The sequence below is a fragment of the Colius striatus genome, chromosome 6 (genome assembly GCF_028858725.1).
Source record: "Colius striatus isolate bColStr4 chromosome 6, bColStr4.1.hap1, whole genome shotgun sequence".
Taxonomy (NCBI): domain Eukaryota; kingdom Metazoa; phylum Chordata; class Aves; order Coliiformes; family Coliidae; genus Colius; species Colius striatus.
This window is the reverse complement of record NC_084764.1, coordinates 1,635,126-1,658,296: the sequence shown is the minus strand read 5'-3', so window position 1 is coordinate 1,658,296 and position 23,171 is coordinate 1,635,126. Positions and strand designations below refer to the sequence as shown.

Below are 23,171 nucleotides of genomic sequence, written 5' to 3'. Positions count from 1 at the left end.
GGTTTATTCACCATGACACCACTCAGAACCAAAGAACTGTGTTTGCTACCAGCGTCCCTCAGAGCTCCTCTCGTTTGCCTGTGCAGAGTTGTCACCTGCAGAGCATCAATACTTGGTATCTGTTCTCTCACACCACACTCCCTAAAGTCTGTTGTAATCACAGGCAGTGCCATTTTTGGCCAAGGAGCTGGTCCTGCAGGTGAGCCTGCTGGGGGATGACATGCAGAGTTTGCATTCATGTGGAGACCCGCTGACTTCAGCACACACAGGAGGAGCTGGCCCAAGACATGGCCCACAGGGTTAGCAACAACAAATGGTGATTGGTTAGAACAGCCTTTCTGCCCAAGGTATCGTTTACTTACATTAACCAAATGGTTGGGCCTGGTTCACGTTTCCATCTCTGTTGCCTGCTGTCCTCCCATCCCTCTCATCCGTTCTACAACCTGTTACAGGGAGACAACCAAATCATCCTGGTGGAAAGCATCAGTACACACGGGAGATCAGCGTCCTGGATGAGCATCTTCTGAACCCCCTGGAAGAGCCCTCCCTCCCAGGTACATGGCTCAGTAACATTCCTCTCTTGGCTGTGAGAGGTGCCTCCTTTCCCATCTGCCCCCTGTGACCTGCCTGCCCTGCAGCAACAGGGCAGCCAAACACAATCCATCCCTAAGAGACCACTGTGTCAGGTGGTCTCTTGGCTATAGGGCAGCAGTTTGCTTGTGCCCAGCTCAGCAGGCCATAAACAGCAAGACCTCTTTAAAGAAAAGCTGAATCTTCAAGTGTAGAAGCTTTAAGTAAAAGCAGAAGCTGTGTGACTGGGATTTGGAGTGTACAAATGCCAGCTCAGGAATGAAAGGTGTAGACCAGTATAGAAAGACATTTACTGGAACGTGGTGAGCAGTGAAGCTGAACCTAGTGAGTGGAGAATGGGGGTGCAGAGATGGAGATCCAGGGAGAGGAAGGGAGTGAGGATCTGGAAATCCACTGAGGAGAAAAACTAGGGGGATCTCCTTGCTTCATACTGGCACTGAGAAGAGAACTTGGTCAGGTCTGTGAGACACTTGGATAAAGCCCTTCTCAGAACTCTGTGTCCATCCTGCTGTCTCCATCCCCCCCAGGGCAACCTCCCCAGCTGGGGGGATTTGTCTGCATCCCCTGATTTATTTCATAGTGAGCAGGAAATTAAGTGCTGAGGAAGAGAAGGAACCAGTAACTATAGACAGGGCAGCAGCTGTGCTGTGACTGGGATAACACTGGGATAACAGCAGTACTCTGAGGTCGTACAATTAACGGTGGTGCCTTAGCATCAGGAGGAGCCTGCATCGAACACATTAGTTTAACTTCAGCATGTCCAGGCTTTCAAGGCCACAGTGTTGTTGGGGATGCAAGTTTAAGCATTGTTTGTATGGTTCCAACCATAAGCATGTGATCAAGCAGACACATTGGGTTTTAAAGCCCCACAGACACGGCCTTTCTCTCCTGCTCCTTAACGCTCTTTGTCAACATCAAAGGACCACTGAGAAAGGCAGCAGCAGCAACCAGGGAAGCTGCCACAAGTCCTTCTGTCTTGGCCACAGGGGACACATCAGCTGCTGTTCTCTGGTGGTTCTCCACGTGTGGAGCCAGTGGCCCCCAGGGGCCGACTCAAGCTCAGTGTGACAGCGCCTACAAGGACAGCAACGTGTCGGTGACGGTGGAGCGGGAGGGCAGGCTCCGAGGAGTGCAGGTCTGGCGGGTGCCAGCCACTAACAGATACAGGTGAGCCTCACTGTGTGCTGCACTGGCAGCCACCTTCGACTGCCTGCTGTCTGTGGAGCTCCAGCAAGCCTGAGCCAGCTGTTGGGTGGGTGGAAGGGGCAGAGAAGGGAGAGGTAGGAGCACCAGCTGTGAGGATCCTGAGCTCCTGTGAAGGATGGAGTGGTGACTAACAGAGACCAGGAGTGAGCGTGGGCGTGTGGGCAAGTGCAAGTGCTGCCCTCACTTCAGTCCTGAAGCCTTGGTCTTCTAGATTTGGCTGTGTCAGCTCATGCTGTTTGCTCCTGAAGTCTCTGACTCCAGTGCTCTGGTGTGCAGTTGGTCTGTCCTCTTGAGCAGCCTAGCTACAGGGGTTTGGGGCAAAAAAACAGCCAAGAGAGGTTGCAGCAGGGGATCCTGCTCTGTTTGGAAGAGCAGGCCAAGGAGAGCTTGCAGATGGAATTGCTTTGAGGGTGAGAAGTGTGAGATTTCTCTCTTTTACTTTGTTTTTCTTCCAGGATTTCTGCCTATGGAGCAGCTGGGGGGAAAGGAGCCAAAAACCACAATAAGAGGTCCCACGGGGTCTTCATCTCAGCCACCTTCCAGCTGGAGAAAGATGAGCTGCTGTACATCTTAGTGGGGCAGCAGGGGGAGGATGCCTGCCCTGGGGTGAGGGCTGCACAAGCACGTGGGGACACAGGCTTTGCAGATACAATTCAGTGGGTGGCTTGGGGTTTGGTGAAGAATGACAGAAATCCCAGGATCCAGCAATGAAACCCCGTCAGGAGACTGGGAAGAACCAATAAAGCAAGTTAGAAAGAGTCTCAAAATAAAGAGTTCTGCAAAGGAAAACAATCCCCAAATCCACACACACAAATATGAAGCTCACAGGAACTTTGCTATAAGCTCCTGGTGTTTGAAATAAGCTCTTCATCAGCTTTCTTCTGCTTATTTTAAGCAGGGAGCTAGTAGGTGAGAGCTGTGTGCTCCCTCTCTTATTTTTCCATGGCCCAGATTTCTTTGTCAGGCAGGATTTCAGACAGTTGACTGTTATTTGTGGAGGCATCCAGCAGCGTTGTGTTAGGCACTCTCTAAGCTCAGGATCCAAAGCCTACCCAAGCCAGTGGGAATCTTCCCACTCTCTACAGAGGCCCCTGGATGAGGCATTTGTGATGATAAAAGCCCCACTCACAAGAAACAGAAATTGCTGATGTGAATGCTTATATATATATGATGTCTCTAAGGCTGGACCCAATGACTTGAAAGTGCTTTTACCACTTAGGCTCACAAGTTGCCTCTCTTCAGCATGAACTGTTTGGTGTTGCCTCTTTTCCTCACAGACAGGCTGCTGAGTTTTGAGATGCAGACACTATTGCTGTGGGCATCCCAAGCCACCACTTACCTTGCCCAGGGCATGTGATGCCCACACACTGCAACAGGTTCACTCTGGATAGTACAAGCATTGTATCTGAATATAACACAGACTTGTGTATCTGCAGTTCCCTGTCCTGTGCACTCTGTAGGCGTAGGTCATGACCTGCAAAGGTTTCCATTATTCCCTTGCATGTCATGGCCTGTTCTCCAAATGGCAGAGTATAACCCAGCACTGGCAAACTGTCTTTGGCAGACACTGTTGGGAAAAGCTGCTGTTCATCTGCCCCACTTCCAAAGCCCAGCTTGCTCTGGCTGTGGAAATCCTGGTGAATCTGTAAGTTGTTTTCCTCTCTCTGAAGAGGCTGAAGAAGCTCTGCAGCTCCAAACCTCCATTCTCTCTCCTTGGATTTACCTCAGTGTCTTTTCTCTTGTTACCTTTTTTCTTCTCCTCTGACTGTGAGGACACAGGCAGTGAAACCAGGGCCACTGCTCTGTGATGAGACCCACGGTGTCTGAAGCCATTCAGGTTTTGTGAAGCTGGGCAGATTTACACAGTCACTGAACCTCCTGGAACTCACTGCCATTAACACAGAAAACCCAAGGTGGCCAGACAGTCTTTTGCTCCTTGTTGAGTGTGGTGCCATTGTTAGCAGGAGCAGCAAACTGGGACTCCAGCCTTCTCTTACAAGAGCTGCCAGTAGGTCACTCTTCACCACGTGCAGGTCACTTGTGCATTTATGACCCTGGGAAATACCCACTAAACACAGCAGTAAGGAAGTTCTGAGGATGAGCCCACGTTCCAGCACGTTGTAATGTTCCTGAGGATGAGTTCTAAGTATGCTAAATATGGATGATGTGGTACCAGTAATGAGTTATTGCTGTGTGTTGCTTTGGGGTTTTTCTGTCAGCCTTTGCACTGTGACTTGCATGGATAAACCAGTTAACACACAGATCTAGCCCTCAGCTGTTGGTAGAAGGGTTCGTGTGCCACTGTGTGCTGATTGACACATGCCTGATGTACATCCCAAACCACAGAATATCACTGTACTGAGGTATGCAAGAGCTGGACTTGGCTGATGTCTGAGCACATCTCTTGTCTCCTCTCAGGGCAATCCTGAAACCCAGAAGATCTGCTTAGGAGAGTCATCCCTCATTGAGGAAGAGCACAGGAAGAAAAAAGACCTGAAGGACTGGGCTGGAGGAGGTGGGGGTGGAGGAGGAGCAACCTACATCTTTAGAGTGAGTATTTCTGCTTTTCATCCTGCCTGAGCAGTGTCCAGCACAGCAAATGCCTGCCACTGTCAACCGTGGCACATGATGCTCAGTGCTGAGAAAAAGGAGATGGAAAAGGAGACTCCCTTTCCTTCCTCTCTTTCTTCCCCTTTCTCTTTCCTCTCCTTCCTCTCTTCCTCCCCTTTCTCTCTTTCCTCCCCTTTCTCTCTTTCCTCCCCTTCCTCTTTCCTCTCCTTTCTCTTTCCTTTCCTCTCCTTTCTCTTTCCTCTCCTTCCTCTCTTCCTCCCCTTCCTCTCTTCCCCCCCTTTCTCTCTTTCCTCCCCTTTCTCTTTCTTCCCCTTCCTCTCTTCCCCCCTTTTCTCTCTTTCCACCCCTTTCTCTCTTTCCACCCCTTTCTCTCTTTCCACCCCTTTCTTTCTTTCCCCCCCTTTCTCTCTTCCCCCCCTTTCTCTCTTTCCCCCCCTTTCTCTCTTTCCCCCCCTTTCTCTCTTTCCCCCCCTTTCTCTCTTTCCACCCCTTTCTCTTTCTTCCCCTTCCTCTCTTCCCCCCTTTTCTCTCTTTCCACCCCTTTCTCTCTTTCCACCCCTTTCTTTCTTTCCCCCCCTTTCTCTCTTCCCCCCCTTTCTCTCTTTCCTCCCCTTTCTCTCTTTCCCCCCCTTTCTCTCTTTCCACCCCTTTCTCTTTCTTCCCCTTCCTCTCTTCCCCCCTTTTCTCTCTTTCCACCCCTTTCTCTCTTTCCACCCCTTTCTTTTTCCTCCCCTTTCTCTCTTCCCCCCCTTTCTCTCTTTCCACCCCTTTCTCTTTCCTCCCCTTCCTCTCTTCCCCCCCTTTCTCTCTTTCCCCCCCTTTCTCTCTTTCCACCCCTTTCTCTTTCTTCCCCTTCCTCTCTTCCCCCCTTTTCTCTCTTTCCACCCCTTTCTCTCTTTCCACCCCTTTCTCTCTTTCCACCCCTTTCTCTCTTTCCACCCCTTTCTCTCTTTCCACCCCTTTCTTTCTTTCCCCCCCTTTCTCTCTTCCCCCCCCTTTCTCTCTTTCCCCCCCTTTCTCTCTTTCCCCCCCTTTCTCTCTTTCCCCCCCTTTCTCTCTTTCCCCCCCTTTCTCTCTTCCCCCCTTTTCTCTCTTTCCACCCCTTTCTCTCTTTCCACCCCTTTCTTTTTCCTCTCCTTTCTCTCTTTCCCCCCCTTTCTCTCTTTCCCCCCCTTTCTCTCTTTCCACCCCTTTCTCTCTTTCCACCCCTTTCTCTTTCTTCCCCTTCCTCTCTTCCCCCCTTTTCTCTCTTTCCACCCCTTTCTCTCTTTCCACCCCTTTCTTTCTTTCCTCCCCTTTCTCTCTTTCCCCCCCTTTCTCTCTTCCCCCCTTTTCTCTCTTTCCACCCCTTTCTCTCTTTCCACCCCTTTCTTTCTTTCCTCTCCTTTCTCTCTTTCCCCCCCTTTCTCTCTTTCCACCCCTTTCTCTCTTTCCACCCCTTTCTCTTTCTTCCCCTTCCTCTCTTCCCCCCTTTTCTCTCTTTCCACCCCTTTCTCTCTTTCCACCCCTTTCTTTCTTTCCTCCCCTTTCTCTCTTTCCCCCCCCTTTCTCTCTTTCCCCCCCTTTCTCTCTTCCCCCCTTTTCTCTCTTTCCACCCCTTTCTCTCTTTCCACCCCTTTCTTTCTTTCCTCCCCTTTCTCTCTTTCCCCCCCTTTCTCTCTTTCCCCCCCTTTCTCTCTTTCCCCCCCTTTCTCTCTTTCCCCCCCTTTCTCTCTTTCCCCCCCCTTTCTCTCTTTCCCCCCCTTTCTCTCTTTCCCCCCCTTTCTCTCTTTCCACCCCTTTCTCTTTCCTCCCCTTCCTCTCTTCCTCCCCTTTCTCTCTTTCTTCCCCTTCCTCTTTCTTCCCCTTCCTTGTCTTCTTGTCTTTTAAATTCAAACCCTTTACCTCTTTCCATGCCCCTGATGATCCTGTCACTCCCACTAAGGCAGCTGAAGGGGTTCCTCAGTTCTGGCCAGCCCAGCTCTGAGGATCACACCATTGTGATGCTGGCAGCAGTCCTGAAAAAGAAAGAGCTGAAAAATCCCAAGCCCTTGGTGTTAGTGAAGCAGTGACTTCTGTCCCCAGGAGCACAATGCTGACCATTTGCAATGAGCTTGTGAAGCAGTCAGTAGCGTTGCCCTGGCCTTGAGCCACTCACCCCTCTCTGGGAAGCTTTCCTGCTGTTGGATGAGTTGATGTGAGTTCACGTATCCAAGGCACGTGAAGTTTTTCTGATGTTTGATGGGGGGTTTTCCAGCAGAAGGATGGGATTTTCGAACCTTTGCTCATCGCAGCAGGAGGAGGAGGAAAAGCCTACCTGAAGGCTCAGGACAGCTCCCTGGATGATGCACCCCTGGAGCAGTTTGAGAACAGCTCTGCAGTCCCTGGGCTCAGCGGGAGGACGGGGGCAGCAGGTGAGACGTGGGGACCACGCAGGGTCTGGGTCAGATGGCTGGCTGCACGCTTTGGCCCGTGGGCATGAGCTGAGTGGCTGCTGCTTTGGGAGGTTTCTCCATGGCTGTAGTTGTTACCAGCGTGCTGGCAGCCAGAAGTCAACTGATGTGGTGTGTCACTGAGTAAGAGAGATGGCAGAAGAGATGAGGCTGTACCACAGGAGGAGTCCCCTCCTCCACGCTGTAATGATGAGCTTTGAAGAGAAGACTTTCCCCTGTTACTGCCCTGAAACCCTAACAGCAGGGATTATGAGTTACACCATAAATGGAGGCTCATTTGTAATCCTGTACCAGCAGGGCCTAGGATCCATTCCCAAGACCCACAGACAATGCTGTGGTTGCCATCTCCTGCTGGAGCAGCCTTGCACAGGGGCCACTAGAGGGAGATGAGGAAATCCAGGTCGGTTTTATTTCCCCTGGGGAGCTCAGCATCTGCCACGGCTGAAAGCCCCAACCAGTTGTGCTGAAGGGGGGTGGTAAGCTCCTTATTTCCCTATTGCCACCAGAAGTTGATGCTACACACCACAGGCTGTGCATTGGATCTCTGCTTTGTTTTTATGCACAGCAGCAAGGAGCTTGTCTGTGTATTCTCTTAAAGAGTTAGCTGGAATGCAGGCACCTAAGAAACTAGTAAGGGCCAGTCTCTCTCTACAGCATCTCTCATACTTTCCTCTGCATGTGCTTCCCTCACCTGTTGTTTTATTTTCTCCCACTTTGACTGAAGGTGGAGGTGGTGGCTGGCAAGATGAGAGTCTGCTTCCTCAGGCTGGGAAGTCGCTTCTGGAAGGTGGAGAAGGGGGTCAAGCTTGTCCCCAAGCACTAGCCAAGCTCCAGTGGGCCACCTCTGGTGGCTTTGGTGGGGGAGGAGGAGCTTGTACTTCAGGGGGAGGAGGTGGAGGCTACAGAGGTAAGTTTGCTGGAGAAATAGTCATGATGTCTAATGTTGTACCCCTGTGGGCACCTGCAGTTATGGGCTCCTAGTGCAGGGGTACCCAGCTGCAGGTGGTGTTTCACAGATACTTCAAGCTGAACAGTGTGAGACCCGCTCTGCTCTCTGTCAGCTCCCTCTGACTGGGGAAATCAAGGTTCCAGGAGTGTTGCTGTGTGATTTGGTATCTGGAAGGTGTGCTGGATCAGCCTTCCATTCGTTCCCAAGCTGCCCAGGGAAGTGTTACCTTTCATTTTTTGTGTCAGAGCAAGGATATTTTTTACCTTGCTGAACTGAGAAGCCTACACTGGAACAAGCCACTGCCCTGACCTTGATCCTGGCTGGGGCAAGAGAGCATTTATCCTTCAAGGACATTGTATGCATATGCCTGGAGGGCTGCAGAGTGAGCCCAGGGGTGAGAGCCGGGAATAAATGCAACACTTCAGAGGCACCATGTATTTTGCAGCACTCATCAGCTAGCCATGCTCTTCCTTCCCCAGGTGGGCACGCCTCTGGCAGCGATGATATCACAGCTGGGGGGCAAGATGGCATCTCTTTTGTGAACCCCATTGGAGAGATCTTCCTGCATCCCCTGGCAGGTACAATATTCTTCTTCCTCCTCTTAGTTCTTTTTCTTCCTCCTTTTCCTTCTTCCTCTCTGTTTCCTCTTTCCTGCTCCTTCCCCTCTGTACTTGCTGCTCATGCACTTTTGTTGAGGCACACGTCACTCTGCAGCTCGGGTCGTGAGCTGTGGTCGTTTCTCTCAATAGCTCTACAGTGCTCTGGGAACTTTTCCTCTCAGTCCCCAAGCCAGGAGAGACACCAGTCATCAGGTTCAAGTGCATAGCCTCAATCCCAGACATTTCCAGGTCAATCCACTCCCAGACCTCTCTGTTTGCTTGAGGGACCCCATAGCTTCTCCCCTCCTGGCCCCCGCTGGGTTTCTGCCGTGCCCACGCTATGTTGGGGAGGACAGAAGCTGTAGGTGCCTGCTGGGTTTTGGGTTGGGGTGGGGTTTTTTTCTTCACTGAACAAGGCAGGAAAAACTGAGCTGAGCCCTCTTGCTGTGTGTGATTCCTTGTTCAGCCATGGAGAGTCATGGAGAGGTGGAGGTTCAGATCTACCTGAACTGCAGCCACTGCCACTCGGACAACTGTAAGCGAGACCCTGACACCAACCTGCCAGTGTGCCAGTGTGAGATGGGGGCTGTGCTAGCCAACGACAACGTCACCTGCACTGGTAAGATGCCCAGTGTTAGCCTCAGTGGACAGTGTCTGTGCTTCTTGTATTGCCTCCCTGGCTTTTTTGGTAGTCCCTTCCCCAGGTTACAGCTTAGTGGTGTCAGGAGAAATGTCAGTCAAACGTGTGGCTGAACACTCCTGATGGCCTTTCCTTACACACTGAGCTCAACTCTGTCACCACCTCCAGCGTTCAGGGTTGGATTAGGGTAAAAGAGACCCAGTGTAAATCCCTGAATGGGCACAGGGTATTTCAGGGTGAACACCTCTCCCACCTCCTGCTGCTGAATTGCTTCAGCCACAAGTTCCTTCCTTCCACAGCAGTTCCCAGGGTGCCTGTTCAGCTGATGCCTGCTGTTCACTGCCATTTCCTGGCACAGTCTCTAGGAACCCCAAAGCATCAGGGCTGTAGAGAATCCCAACTTGTGAGCAATGATGTTGTCCATTTGTAAAACACCCTGAAGACTGGATAAGAGCTCTGTGTCGTATCAGTTAGTTTTCCATCTTCACGATGTTTTCAATCCATGTACCTCTATTTTTCTTTCTCCAGTGCCCCAGGGTCCTGTCCCAGAGGGACACCTGCCTCTCCCACTCCTCCTAGCTGTGGTGGCTGTGATCGTGGTGCTTGGAATGATCCTCACCTGTGGCAGCCTGTCTATCAGTAAGAAACACTCCTTATCCCAGTTAAATCAGACAAAAAGAGACAAACAACTGCATGCTACTACTTGTAATAGTTGGAGGCAGAGTGCTGTGGTCTCCCAAGTGGGCGAGAGGAACAGGGAGAGAGAAGTGATGGCAAACATCACCACCCCAGAGTTAGGCACAAGCATGGGCCCAAAGGGCTGCTCTTGTCCTGGTATTTGCTGCAGAGCAAAGAGCCTGGAAAGCCCCCTTAGCAGGTGTTTCTGTAGCAGCCACTGCTGTATGGGCTGAAGTCACAGCCTGTGGTGAAACGTGGCATTCACTCGGGGAGATGGTGTGCTTGTTGGGATCTGGTGCCAGCAAGATGTCTGGTGGAGCATCTTGTTCTCAGCTAACGTACAAAGCAGCAGAGGAAAGCCAAGCTGCTCCCAGGTGATGAGGGCCCTGCAGGAGGGTGGCTGTTTGCCTGTAGGGTATGAATCCACCGCAGAGCACGGACGAGCGCCTGACACCGGCGAGCTAACGACGCTCCTTGAGCGTTCATGACTGTGGAGTTGGTTTCTTTCTGTTCTGTGTGGCCAATGTTACCTTTTCTCTCCAGGTGTTGACTTTGTGCATTTTGATTTGCCTCCCCACCCGCAGTTTATCACCTGAAGAAGCAGCAGCTGGAAGGAGCCAGAGCGCGGCTGCAGAGCCCCGAATACAAACTGAGCAAGATCCGCACGTCAGCCATCATGACAGACTACAACCCCAACTACTGCTTTGCAGGGAAGGCTGCCACCCTCAGCGACCTGAAGGAGATACCACGCAAGAACATCTCTCTGCTCCGGTGAGGCTTGCTGCAGGCTTTGTTTCCCCCATCTCTAAGTATCCAGGACACAAAAACAAAGGCCACGTGTCTGAAGAACTGGAAAGTAGCTGCTCCAAGCCAGCCAATGTATGCTGGATGTGACACTTGCTATGTTGTCCAAGACACTGTGGTTGCACAGAGCTCTGGAGCAGCAGTACAAGTTCCTGGCTCCCCTGTGGTGTGCTCCCACGGGGTGTTTCACGCTGTGGTTTTGTGTGGTGGCCTGGCTTACACCTGCCCCCAGCACTAACTCCCTTACAGATGCACAGCACTGGTTCTTTCTCAGCATCTTCTGCCACAGGGAAACGTGTGCTGAGTTGCTCTGTGGCTCCATCTCATCCAGATGATATTTATCAAAGTTACATACGCTTTAGAAGGAAAAGCTCCAGCATTCTTATGTGCTATCTTACACTGTCTCCTGAGGACAGCTTGTGGGTGCCTTACTCTGTTGTTCTCCAGTTCTTTCCTGGCTTGCTGTTGCCCTAGGACTGAGCAGGCTGCATCAAGGATACAACCTCCTTGCTTTAGTGACAGTGAGAGAACATACTGAGAAGCTGTTTTCAGAAGCTTTTAGATGCAAACAAGACTCTGTTGTCGATTCCAGCTCTTATGGCAGGTTCTGTTCCTGTTCTGGGACTGGATGAAGGGAGGAGCTCGGCCAGTGCTGGATGCAAGGGCACAGTAACATCTGTTCTCTGTCTTTCCTTCTTCCAGGGCACTAGGACACGGTGCCTTTGGTGAGGTTTATGAGGGAACTGTGGTGGGCATTGCAGGGGATCCCAGCCCTCTTCAAGTGGCTATCAAGGTCAGTACCCACAGATTTGTTACACAACAATAGTCACCCATAAGAGCCATTTTGTGTTATGACTGTTCCAGCCGGAGATGCACTTGCAGCACACAAATAATGGCATATGCATGTGTGTGCTGCAGGTCTGCACACATTGCTATGGCACTAGCAACAGACTGAAAGTTAAGCATCTGTCTTGTTTGCTGCATGCTGATGGCTATAAGTTGTGCTCTAACTAGGAGCAGAATCCCAAGTGGCAGTCTGTTGTGTAAGCTCCACTCCCCTTGCTCAGGAGAGACAGAATCAGTGCCTTCAGATGGGAAGGTGTATGAATTACTCACCTGGAGGGTGGACAGCATGATTAGTTGAAATAAAACAACAATTTCTCTATCAACAAACTCCCTTGAAATCAACAGAGAACCATCAGTTCACCCCAGCAGAGAACGTGCCACGACAGCTTTCTGCCACAGGGATGGACAGACCTGAGTGGGCAGGAGCAAAAGAAACTTGCCCAGGAAAACCAGCAACAAACATTTCCAACATTCCCAAACCTTGTGTAAAGACAAGAATGCCCTGGCAAATAGCAGTGTGAAGCAAACATGATAGCAATGCTCATGTGTTATTTCTTCTGCACCTCAGTGGGTTGGAGTCCTTTCTCCTGAGTTTTCCACGTGGCATTACTGTAGTTCAAGACTTGTGTTGTTTCTCAGCTACATTTCCTTTAGGCTGAGAGTAGTGTTTGTCTACCATATGTGAAACTGCCAGGTAGTCTCTTACTGTTGCACAGTGTTAGGTATGCTGCTGTGGATGTATATTGACATATGGTGCTGATTTCTTGTCATTAATGGCAAGAGAGAACAGGCTGCTGTTCTGTGAAATTGCTGCTGTTGCCTCAGGGTTTGTCAGTTCCTCAGCCCTGAAGTTAAGGATGTTCATAGCCTGCTTTTGCTTGTGACTCAGGGAACCAGATCTGATCCTATGAGTTCAGCCCCAAAACATAGCCTTCATTAACAGAAACCAGTTATTTGTCCTGTCTCTCAAAACCCTGTTTAAAAAAGAAGTGACAGGATCATGGCACTTGGTAATGAACCTCCCTGTGCCACTGAATGAACGTGCATGAAAACACACAGCAGCAGCTGCCCAGTTTCACTGCCCAGCCTGGAGGGAGCACTGCAGCACAGAGCAAGCAGAAGCAGACCAGCATGTTGTTCCACTGGGATTATGCAGAGAGGATGCCACCAGTTTTGAAAGTCTCAGCACTGATGGCTGCTTGCTGGGGCCCTGTCTGAACACTTGTTCACCCAGTTCCCTGTAAAGTGACACCCTCAACATCATCCTTCTTCTCCTTGGATGCAAACTGGTAGAGCATCCGTGGGGCCCAAGCTGTGAGCATACTCACCTTGTTTACTGATGGAGTGTACCAATCCTGATCTGACTTTGAAGCAGCAGCAGATGCAGACTGGGAATAAGAGAAATCTATTTGGAACACGCTCCATGTATTGTTTGTAGGTATTCCACCACTTTAACAGATCATCTGTGCTCTCCTGTGGGATGCAATCACTCATTTGAGATGGCAAAACACAACCCTGTCTCCTGTAGCCCATGCTACTGGTGCTCAGAACCACTGCTAGGGCTGCCCATGCCAGCCCCACCACGCTGAGCAGCCAGTGTCCCACCTCTCTGCGTGCAGCTGGGCAGCTGGCACTGCACACAGCTGTGGCCAAACCAGCCTGTAACACCAACAGTGCTGCTGCTGCTGCCTGTGCTCTCAGCTCATCAGTAGCAGATGCTGCCCAGATCTGCTGGCAGGAGAGAAAGCTGTAAGGCCACACAAAGCAAGTATTTTAAATCAAGCATCTGTATGTGTCATATGCCATGGAAGCATGTGCTGCAATGTGGAGACACAGCAAGAGGATAAATTAACACCTCTCATTTGCAAGTGCTTACTGCAGCTCCTCTTTCCCCATCTAATGCCTTTCTCAGTGTGTACCTGAAGCTATTTTGCTCCAGAGCACTGTGTGTAGGTAAACAAAGATCTCCAAGCTGGTCACCAGTCTCCTGTTCCAACTTTAACCACCCAACTGGTCATGTGCAGTCCAAGAAGCTGGGCACTGAGGAGCCCCCTCCTGAAGTCACTCCTGTGTTACATCCTTGTGGGTTTGGGGGTTTGTTCTGTTGGGCTTTTGTCTTTTTCCTTTGGTGGTCACCTAAACATTCTCCACTCTTTGGTGGGTTGGTCCTCACTGTCTTTATCTCTCAACAGACCCTACCAGAAGTCTGTTCTGAGCAGGATGAGATGGATTTCCTGATGGAAGCATTGATTATCAGGTATAGTTTATGGTTCCTGCATTGGTGGTGGGCAGAGAGGAAAACAGCATTACACAGGCAATTAGAATCCTTTATCCTTGGACTCAGAAAAGAAATCCAGCCTTGTTTTTCACCAGATGGCAGCTTAGTAGCACGAGTTACTGGTTTCATAGAGTTTTCATCCCAAACGAGGTTCTTTTGTTGGACATCTGTTGTGGTTTAATGCCAGCAGGCACCTCAGCCCCACACAGCAGTGAGATGGGGAGAGGAATCAGAAGGGCAAGAAGTATTGGGTTGAAATAAAAGCAGCATAGTAGGTAAAGCTAGAGCTGCGTGTGCAAGCAAAGCAACATAAGGAATTCATTCACTGTTTCACATGGGCGGGAATGTGGTGGATGTTGGTCAGGTGCTAATGCTGTGATCTTGGCTTTCAGCAAGTTCAACCACCAAAATATCGTGCAGTGCATCGGTGTGAGCCTCCAGACCCTGCCTCGCTTCATCCTGCTGGAGCTCATGGCTGGGGGAGACATGAAGAGCTTCCTCCGGCAGAATCGCCCCCGGCTGGTGAGAGACCTTCCCTGCTTGGGCTTGGGCTTGACTGTCATGGGACTGTCTTTTGTTATTGTTATGAATTGGATCAAGTGGGGCCAAGCAGGGCAGAGGATGTGCCCCAGCTCCTGCAAACTCTGGATGCACACCTCTGTCTGCTTGATGCAGAAGTCAGTGAGAGAAACCTAAAGCAGCGCCAGAACGCCAGTGTGGTGGGTACTGGCACGTGTTCCTCTCAGCAATGGGCTCCTGGGCATCTCTGGGAAATAAGTATATCTTTGCTCAAGTGGAGACTTGAAGAGTTAAGGCTGATTGTATGTTATTTCTTGTTGTGTGGAGGTGCCTGCAGGGCCTGGAGGAGGCTGACTGATGCCTCACGTCCTCCTACACCACATGATGCAGATGCACAGCTTTTCCTACACACACACCCCCCAAATAGTTATGACAGAATAGCTCCATGTGTGCACACTCCTGTGCTGGTATGAACATGTTGTGGAAAGACCAGGCTTAATCTCTACCTCCTATAGGAGTAAATATACTAATTAACTGCACTTCAGGATAACAGCACCCAGATGGAGGAGTCTGGATACCTTTCTTTCTGGCATTTACAGTGGAAGTGGTTCCATTTCTGGGAGCAGATAAAGTCTGTGGGCAGCAGAGAGTAATAAACACTGTGATTTGAGTAGCATGGAGGGTTGGAATGTAAAGAACAAACGTGCTGCTCTCTTAGCTGGTATGCTAGCAGGTAGCAAACACGACAGTTGGAATCCTTTCAGTACTCAGAAACTGTCCCTGGACACCTTGTCTGAAAACACAACTTGTCCCATCACTAACATATTTCACAAGTTTCCCTGGCAGCAGAGGAAGTGCATGTCTGTCCCAGTCTGCTGAGAGGGATCCCAAGGCAGAAACAAGGGCTGGAGGTCTGTGGCTCTGTTTCTCCCTCCTTGCTCTCCCTTCCCTCTCCAGAAATGCCTACTGTATAACTGCAGTAATTCTCCCTGGCAGGTGTCCAAGAGCCTTGCACAGCTCATTTGCCTAGCTGATAAAAATAATGCTCAGTGGCTGTAGTGGATGTTATATGGTCTGAGCTTGGGCACTTACAGTGATAACAGCATCCAGAAACAAAAGCAGCCTTAAAAAGAAGGATGTATTTGCTATCTCTCAGGCTTTTGATCAGCAGTGTAGTCATTTCTCCCCAACCTTCCTGAGAGCAGTGCAGGAGCTTCTGGAGAAACACCAAAGAGATTTCGCTGTGGGGAAATAAGTGATGGGATGAAAATAAGCAGGGCTCCTGGAGGAAGGCTTCTTTATTGCTCTTAGGGAAGTGCAGGGCTGAGCATCGTTCCCAGAGCCCTGTGGTACTGCATCCCCCTGTGGTACTGCATCCCCCTGTGGTACTGCATCCCCCTGTGGTACTGCATCCCCCTGTGGTACTGCATCCCCCTGTGGTACTGCATCCCCCTGTGGTACTGCATGCCCCTGTGGTACTGCATCCCCCTGTGGTACTGCATGCCCCTGTGGTACTGCATCCCTTTGTTGCCTACTGCTCTGAGGGTGATCTCTGTCCTTGCACAAGAGTGCATTAAGTTGATGAACGGTGACTGCTTGTGCAGAGATGTGCCCTCCTGCATCTTTGCTCCCTCTTTGAGTTCATGTGCTAATTATTTTTGATGGTTAACTCTTTAGAAGTGGCTGAGGTTTTTATTCTCTGCCACCTCACCTTTTAAACCTGCTTGTCTTTAGATTGCACAACAGCAGCAGTAGGGAATCACCCCCTCCCACAGCCTTTGCTAGGCTGTTCAGGCCAGGGATAATCTCTTGCCAGCTTGCACTGTGCTCAGGAGGAGTGAATTCTTCTGCATGATTTGTGGTTTAAATAAGAGTTTATTCACTTTCAAACCCTTTGCTTATGTTTCTCTTTGCTCTGGATTCATTGAACACCCCCCCACAATGTATGTATGTGTTTCCCTTTCCCTTTTTATGCTCCTCTTGGATTATTCCCTGCCTGAACTCTTCCTCTACTCCACTGTTCTTCCCTTACTGTTATCTGTGTGTCCTTTTCCAGAGTCAGCCATCCACACTGACAATGCAGGACCTGCTGAACATAGCCAGAGACATTGCCTGTGGCTGTAAATATCTGGAAGAGAATCATTTCATCCACAGGTGAGGAGAAATGGTCCCTTCTGATGTATCTCACAGTACATGGAGCTCACACAGTTTCTATTTGCAGTAGATTGGACAGAGCTAACTGCCAGGGAGGAGATAGGAATTTCCTCTACCAATACAGGCTTGTGCTTCAGGTATCTGGGGAGGTCTCACCGGGTTTTAGTAGCAGTGATGCTCTCCACTGCTCCTTGCCCTGCTGGGGAGAGAGGAATCTTCTGGCACTGACCATTTTCAAGTGTTGATGTTCAGGTACCTGCAGTGCACTTTGAGATTAGCCCTGTAGCCCACTAGATGGTAGTGTCACTCTGCATGAGCTTGTGAGACAATAAGCTCTCGTTTCTCTGTCTTCCCATCTCCCCATCTTGACTTAATGTTTTCCCTATCCCATCATTACAGGACAGCCCATTGTATCTGAGCCTTTGACTAGAGCAGAACAGGGATATCAGGGGGTAAAAACACGACTCTGAGGCTTCCTTCCCTGCTTGGCAGCTGACCTGCTGTGGGGTCTTGCTGTTGTCTGTTCACACTTTTCCCTCTTGTGTGGAGAAAAACTGTTGATATGGGAGGCTTCAAAGAAGAACAAAATATTACAGAAGTAAAGGTTAAATGGAAAGCCTCTTAAAATTCCCTGTTGGATATTGGACCCCTTTGCTTCTGATTAAGAGCTGTTTCAGTTCATAATGTTCCCAGGCACAGCATGGAAATGAATTCCCTCCTGAGTACGAACTCCATGCTGAGTTCAGCCCTTGTGTGTAAAGGAGAGGACAGGCCTGCACACGAGAGGGTCACACAGGCTGTGACTAAACCCCCACCCCTCCTGCAGTTATGCAAGCACACAACCAGTTCACCCACATGCACATGTCATCACAGAGCAGAGGCAGAGCTGGGCAGGAGTGGGTAGAGACTGAGGGAAGCAAGTGGCAAGCAGCAACTGGAGCCCAAACCCACGAGATGGAGGATACACTACAGCTTTGTGATGAGCTAGTTTCCAACCTCCTTCATATTGGAACAAGAAATCAATCCCTTTGGGAATAAGATTAGCGTTTTCTGTCATTAAAGTGAGCAGTAGGAGTGTGCAGCAAGCTTTGTCTCTTGGGTCTCTTTACAAGCACGTGAGAGGATGAGCATTCCAGTTGAAAACTTCACAGTGATGTCCCTCATCAGCCTCCACCCACCCTGATCTGTTGAATGTATGGTAAGGGCCAGTTTCTGCCTGTGCTGTGGAGTCCAATGGAAACCTCTGAAACCCGTGTTCACTTCTGCTGTCAGGTGCATGGTCCCTGCCTTGTTATCTGTAACCTGATGGATATCTTCTTATAGATGAACAGACAGTCTTTGTTTCAGGAGAGAAATGGAAGCAGCCAGTGCTTGACTCTCTTAGCAGCAGCAGATCACTTTCTTCCAGGTTTCCTGTTAGCATTTGTTGATGACATCAGTATTACTCAGAGTGGGTTGGGATCATTACAAGTAACAGGTATCCTAGGGGGAGAAGGTAGCGTGGTGGGGTTGTGGGGGTGTCACCCAGGGCAGGTCTTGTCATCTAGGAGTCACAGCTGGTGATGGAAGAGAAAGCTGAGCTTGACTTGCAAATCCTGAGGGATTTTTTTCAAGGCTGGTAGTGGGAAGAAGCGTATGAGCTGTTCAGGAGCTCCTTTTCCTTGGCAGTCTCAAGGACCCCCACGGTGCAATGGTTTTTAATGAGTTCCTTCTCAGAATGAGGATTTAAAAAGTAACACAAATCCTTCATGGTTGACCATGCCAGTCATCACTGCCACTTGTCACAAGCTAAACCTGCCCCCAGCAAAAGGCTGCTCCCATCTGGAGCTGTGCTTGGTTCCCCTGGACATATCTAGAAGCAACGAAGCAAGAGTTTAGCAGATCTGGTCCTGCAGTGACTTTTCAAGCAGTTTCCTGAGACTGCCCCGTAGCACCACTTCTGTAACTGATGGAGATGCTGCTGAGATGTCACTCTTTGGGGGAAAAACAAATAGAGCAAGAAAGAAATCTGCCATAATGTGGTTGCAGCATCAGAGGTTGGATGTGTCGCTGGCCTGACACCGTTCTCTGCCTTCAGGAAAGGAGGTGGGAGTGGGGAATGTTGGGCAACACTGGGCAGAAAATGTAGTGTAAATGCAGCTTAAGAACTGTGGTTAATAGAAATGATCATGTAGCTGGCATTCTCTCTTTATTTTTAGCAAGGCTCTTCTCCTCATATGTGTAAAGATGACTCAACCAAGGCTCGCAGGACTGGCTCTAGCATCCTTTATTTATTCCTCTGGCTACTTCACAGTTTGGAATTAGAGCTTTTTTCCCTCTTTGTTTTTAAAGAGATATAGCTGCAAGGAATTGCCTTTTGACTTGCACTGGAGCAGGTCGAATAGCCAAGATTGGAGACTTTGGGATGGCCAGGGACATTTACAGGTGAGTGAAAGGCCTTTGCAGTAGCTCAGTGATCTGTCTCATTGTCACCACCATCTGAATCTGAACCATCATGTGTCTGAATTTGATTAGCAGTTAATTAACTGGAGTTAAGGGACTGTGAAGTAACACATCAGTGCCTACTAGCCAATACACTTTAACTGTGTTTAGTCCAGCCTGGGCCCCAGGGAACCCTGCAATCACCTGTGGATGCTAAACCAAGCGTGGGCAAGTTTAACTCGTTGATCATAAGAGTCTTACATTGAAAAACCCAACTGTCACTGTCAGTTGATGAAGACAAGGAGCTTTGCTGCACACAGGTCTGTGCAAAGCATCAGCAAACTTGGTGTCTTGGGCAGTGCACCTCTGCCATCCTCAGTTTCCTTCCCAGTTGCAAAGAGGGTATAGAATATGGCTCGAGGCACTGTTTGTGTTGGTGATTTCTCCCTTTTCTCACTTGGCCCCCGTTGCTGCATGCAATCCCCAGCTGCTGTTGCTGTGGTGATGAGATCTTTTCTCCATCTGAGCTCTTTCAGACTGTGTGTGACACTCTCTGTGCTTTTCTCTCTCTCAGAGCAAGTTACTACCGCAAGGGAGGCAGAGCCATGCTTCCTGTCAAGTGGATGCCACCAGAAGCCTTTCTAGAGGGCATTTTCACCTCCAAGACTGACACCTGGTAACAAATGTCTTTTAATCACTTCTGCTACTCAGTGCTAATGGTCAAGAAATGTCTGCTCAAGGAAAAAACAAATGTGTGCTCAGGAGGAACCTTAAAGAAAAGGTCACAATTTCCCAGAGCGAAAAAAGCCATGAGCAGCCTTCCCTGTGCATGCAACAGAGGCACAGGCAGAGGATTCTGGGTGGGGATTAAAACAGCTCATGTAAATGGAGGTAATAAAAGACTGCTGCAGAGTATCATTGAAAGGCAACTGAGAAGTGCAAAGAGAAAACAGTTTAGATTCCCTGGAAGTGTCAGTTGAAAATCCAAACGCCATCAGACTTCCCTCAGTCCCTGCCCCTGGCCAAGCCTGCTTGGACATCTTGTAAACGACTCTCTGTATGATTTTTACCCGTGCTGTATATACAAGGACAGCAGGTTTAATTCAAAGTCCTGGCTGGCTGCTGAGGAAACAACATTTATATCTCATTTCCTCGTGGAACTTGATCTTTCCTTAAAAGCTGCCATCCCTCAAGGGCAGCACATCCACACACAGGTGCTGGGGAGTGCAAGCTCTCCACGTGCTTAGGGACGCCTCTGTGCCTGTACCGTGGGATGCTCACCACAGTGTGCTGAGGCATCCCCTGAACTGCCACACTGACACCGCTTCCTGAAGCTGTCAGTGGCGCCGGAAGGCGAGGGATGGCTTATCAGCTCCTCCCTGGGAGCAGCCAGGGCCACATCACTTGAAAGGAAAGTGCTACAGTTCCTGTAATGGGCTATTATAAGTAATGTGTGTGTCCACTGGGCTTTTCTTCCACCTTGACAGCAAACTGTGACCCTGCTCAAGTCCTGGCAGGACCCTCTTGTTGGACACTGCACTGAGGGTGATGGGGCTGGGACAAAGGCTGAGCTTAAAGGTCTCTCCCAGCTGAAACCACTCTACAATTCTGTTATTTTCAGTGTAAATGCTGCTGCCTTTTGGTTTCAGTGGATGTCTTTTACCTGGTATTTATTCTTTAGCATCCTGTTCCAGACACTGGTTCAAACACCTCGAGTCTTCCCAAATAAGGTGGGAATCTCCATGCCAGACCTATCAGCTCCTTCCAGTGAGGCCACCCATAGCAAAGGGTGCTCTGGCTCTTCCTGCTCTACAAGTAACAGATGCAGCAGAAAGAACAGCTTCAGGGAAACCTCTGCAAAGCTAGCTTTGGAGTTAGAGCAAAGGTTTTTGATTGATTGGGGCTTTATATTGAAGCTGACTCATCATTGTGCTAATTGCACATCACTGACTTGGCCTACAGCTTCCAAAGGTGGGTGCTGTGGTGTTACCTCCACAGCTCCACGCCAGGTATGCACAGCACAAAGGAAACTGACCTGATGTTGTTGGCTGGTTTCTGACACAGGTCCTTTGGTGTGCTGCTGTGGGAGATTTTCTCTTTAGGCTACATGCCCTACCCTTGCAAAACCAATCAGGAAGTGCTGGAATTTGTCACCAGTGGAGGAAGGATGGATCCACCCAAAAACTGTCCAGGACCAGTGTAAGTATTTCCTCACTCCCACAAACCAAGGGATGGTGGGTATCAAACAGGTCCTGTCATGGCTTAGGATGCAGGAATTAGGTGCAGTTCCTCTGGGAGCTTCATGCTGAAACACATTTGATGTCATTAACGTTTCTTGATCAAATACTCTTGTGTTTTCTCCTGATGTGAAGGTACAGGATCATGACACAGTGCTGGCAGCACAGCCCAGAGTACCGACCAAACTTCTCCACCATCCTGGAGAGAATCAAGTACTGCACGCAGGTACTAGTCATTGGTATCCAGGGGAATGAGAACCCATGGAATGCAAACTAGCCTTAGTGCCCAAAACAAGTGAGGAGCACTGACAGACTCATCTCAATACGTTCCCAACTGTGGCAGTGGTGTTGGCTCAGCTGCTCTTGTCATCCGGGTTTCCTTGGTAGCCAGCCTCACTCTCCCACCTTCAGCCCAACCACAATGAGGCTGTGCCATTCCTGTGCAAGTGGATGCTTTCAGCTCTCAGCTTGCTCAGTAGCAAAATGTTCTTTTAGTGGTGGAAGGGTAGTTAGTGTCTCTTTCAAGGTCCATGTTCTGACCTTGCCTAATGTTGTTTGAAAGCCGCAGCTGAATTGACACGGAGTCGGGGAATGAGATGATGGCATGGTGAGTTCACTCTGGTAGCATGTTAGAGCTCCAGGCCCGGATCCAACTCCCTGAGGGAGAAATTATATACTGGTGACCCCCAGCTTAGCCACCAACTTCAGTAAAGCACAGCCCTGTGCTCCTAAGGGAGAGAGCGCTGCTGGCAATGCCTCCCAGCACCTCGTCCCACACAGCAACATGGCCCGAGCCCAATGCCGGCCTCTGCCAAAAGCTTTCTCGGTCTCCTAGCTCTTTCTCTCAAGCTGCAGGTGTGACAGTCACTCTGGAGGTGCTCAGGGTGTAACATGTCTCTCCCTTTCAGGACCCTGATGTGATCAACACCGAGCTGCCCGTGGAGTGCGGCCCCGCGCCGGAGGACGAAGGGAGCACGGTGACGCGCCCCACCGTTTCCAGCGGGGCCGTGCCCCTGTTGGTGAGCCCTTCTCTCAGCCCTCAGGCAACACCCAAAGCCCTGCACTCCCACCACGCTGGGCACAAGCTGGTGCAGCGGCCACAGGAGCTGCTGGTGGAGAACCTGAGCGGCCGGAGCGCTCGAGGGCCCAGCCTGCCGTGCCTCGGCGACTGCAACGGCGGGCCCTGGTTCCAGCACACCTCCAACCAGAAGCTGGAGCTCGGCCATCCACCCGCCCACAGACTTAAAAACAAAACCAAAAACCTTTGGAACCCCACCTACGGCTCGTGGGTGCTAGAGACCGTGGCTCACCTCAGCCCCGGCTCCAAGCTCCCAGCAGCTCCCGAGCGGGACGACTCGGGCTTGGATGGGAACTGCAGCTCTCCCGGCTCTCGCGCCTCTCCAGCATCCCCCAGTGGAAGCAACTGCCCTCACCTGGATAGCAGTGGGATTGAACTGGTGAGACTCCAGAGCTTCCCCTGTGGCAATGTCAATTATGCTTACGATGACCTGTGCTGCAGCACCGACCTGCAGCCGTCGGCTCTGGCGCTCGGAGCGGCTGTGCTCAGGAGCTCCAGCCTGCACCGGCATGAGAAGCCTTTGCGTGAGGCAGAGAAGACACTGAGAGAGAGGGACTCGGGGCTGTCGTTGTCGGATGACCTGAGTGTTACTCCAGTGTAACTGAAAGGCTTCTTCCTAAGAGGAGGGAATGTGTGGCTGTGGAAGGACTGCTTCCTATTTCACTCACTTCCTCCTTAGGGGTGGTGTTTCGTCAGTCAGCAGTGTTCTGCTTCCTCCTACCTTCCATCCCCACATCGTTACAGACAGTTGCGTTTCTCTCTGTCCATCAAACGTGTTCCACTGGACCAGCTTAGAGGTGGAGAACCGTGGCAGGTCTGCTCTGGTTCAGAATACCACACTTAAGGAAAGGACTCCTCCTCAGTCTGCTCAGGTGAAAAGAAATGGACCAACCACCCACCCACAGCCCTGGGATGGAAATAAGGACCAGCACAGCCCCCTGAAGAAACCAAAGCCGTGTGCTGTGTCAGCAGCAACCTGCAAAGGCTGCCATGTTCCCCAGAGCTTCTTACAGTCCTGGTGACTTACTAATGATGCTCGTGCCCTGTAAGGGAAGGAAATGAACAGCAGCCACATTTGCATCTGTGTTATCAGCAGACCCCGTGGGGAAGAGCCCCATGAAAATGAAGCTACTGCTCAGATTGGAAGGAGCAGGAAGGAGATAAAAAC

The 23,171-nt window shown here is 50.4% G+C and overlaps 1 protein-coding gene across 1 annotated transcript in view; it reads left to right on the top strand.

The window, feature by feature from the left end:
- The window catches only part of LTK (leukocyte receptor tyrosine kinase), a 73,974-nt gene extending 51,296 nt beyond the window's left edge, over nt 1-22,678 (top strand). Inside the window, exons 11-29 of the mRNA XM_061998115.1 lie at nt 453-554; nt 1,578-1,758; nt 2,253-2,403; nt 4,216-4,347; nt 6,605-6,761; nt 7,525-7,707; nt 8,229-8,327; nt 8,815-8,967; nt 9,517-9,627; nt 10,251-10,437; nt 11,173-11,263; nt 13,509-13,573; nt 13,987-14,116; nt 16,170-16,267; nt 18,599-18,691; nt 19,263-19,364; nt 20,753-20,887; nt 21,061-21,151; nt 21,834-22,678. Of these exons, the coding sequence (XP_061854099.1) occupies nt 453-554; nt 1,578-1,758; nt 2,253-2,403; nt 4,216-4,347; nt 6,605-6,761; nt 7,525-7,707; nt 8,229-8,327; nt 8,815-8,967; nt 9,517-9,627; nt 10,251-10,437; nt 11,173-11,263; nt 13,509-13,573; nt 13,987-14,116; nt 16,170-16,267; nt 18,599-18,691; nt 19,263-19,364; nt 20,753-20,887; nt 21,061-21,151; nt 21,834-22,604 (3,032 nt within the window). The 3' untranslated portion in view covers nt 22,605-22,678. The remainder of the gene's footprint in view (nt 1-452; nt 555-1,577; nt 1,759-2,252; nt 2,404-4,215; nt 4,348-6,604; nt 6,762-7,524; nt 7,708-8,228; nt 8,328-8,814; nt 8,968-9,516; nt 9,628-10,250; nt 10,438-11,172; nt 11,264-13,508; nt 13,574-13,986; nt 14,117-16,169; nt 16,268-18,598; nt 18,692-19,262; nt 19,365-20,752; nt 20,888-21,060; nt 21,152-21,833) is intronic.
- The last annotated feature ends 493 nt before the right edge of the window (nt 22,679-23,171 follow it).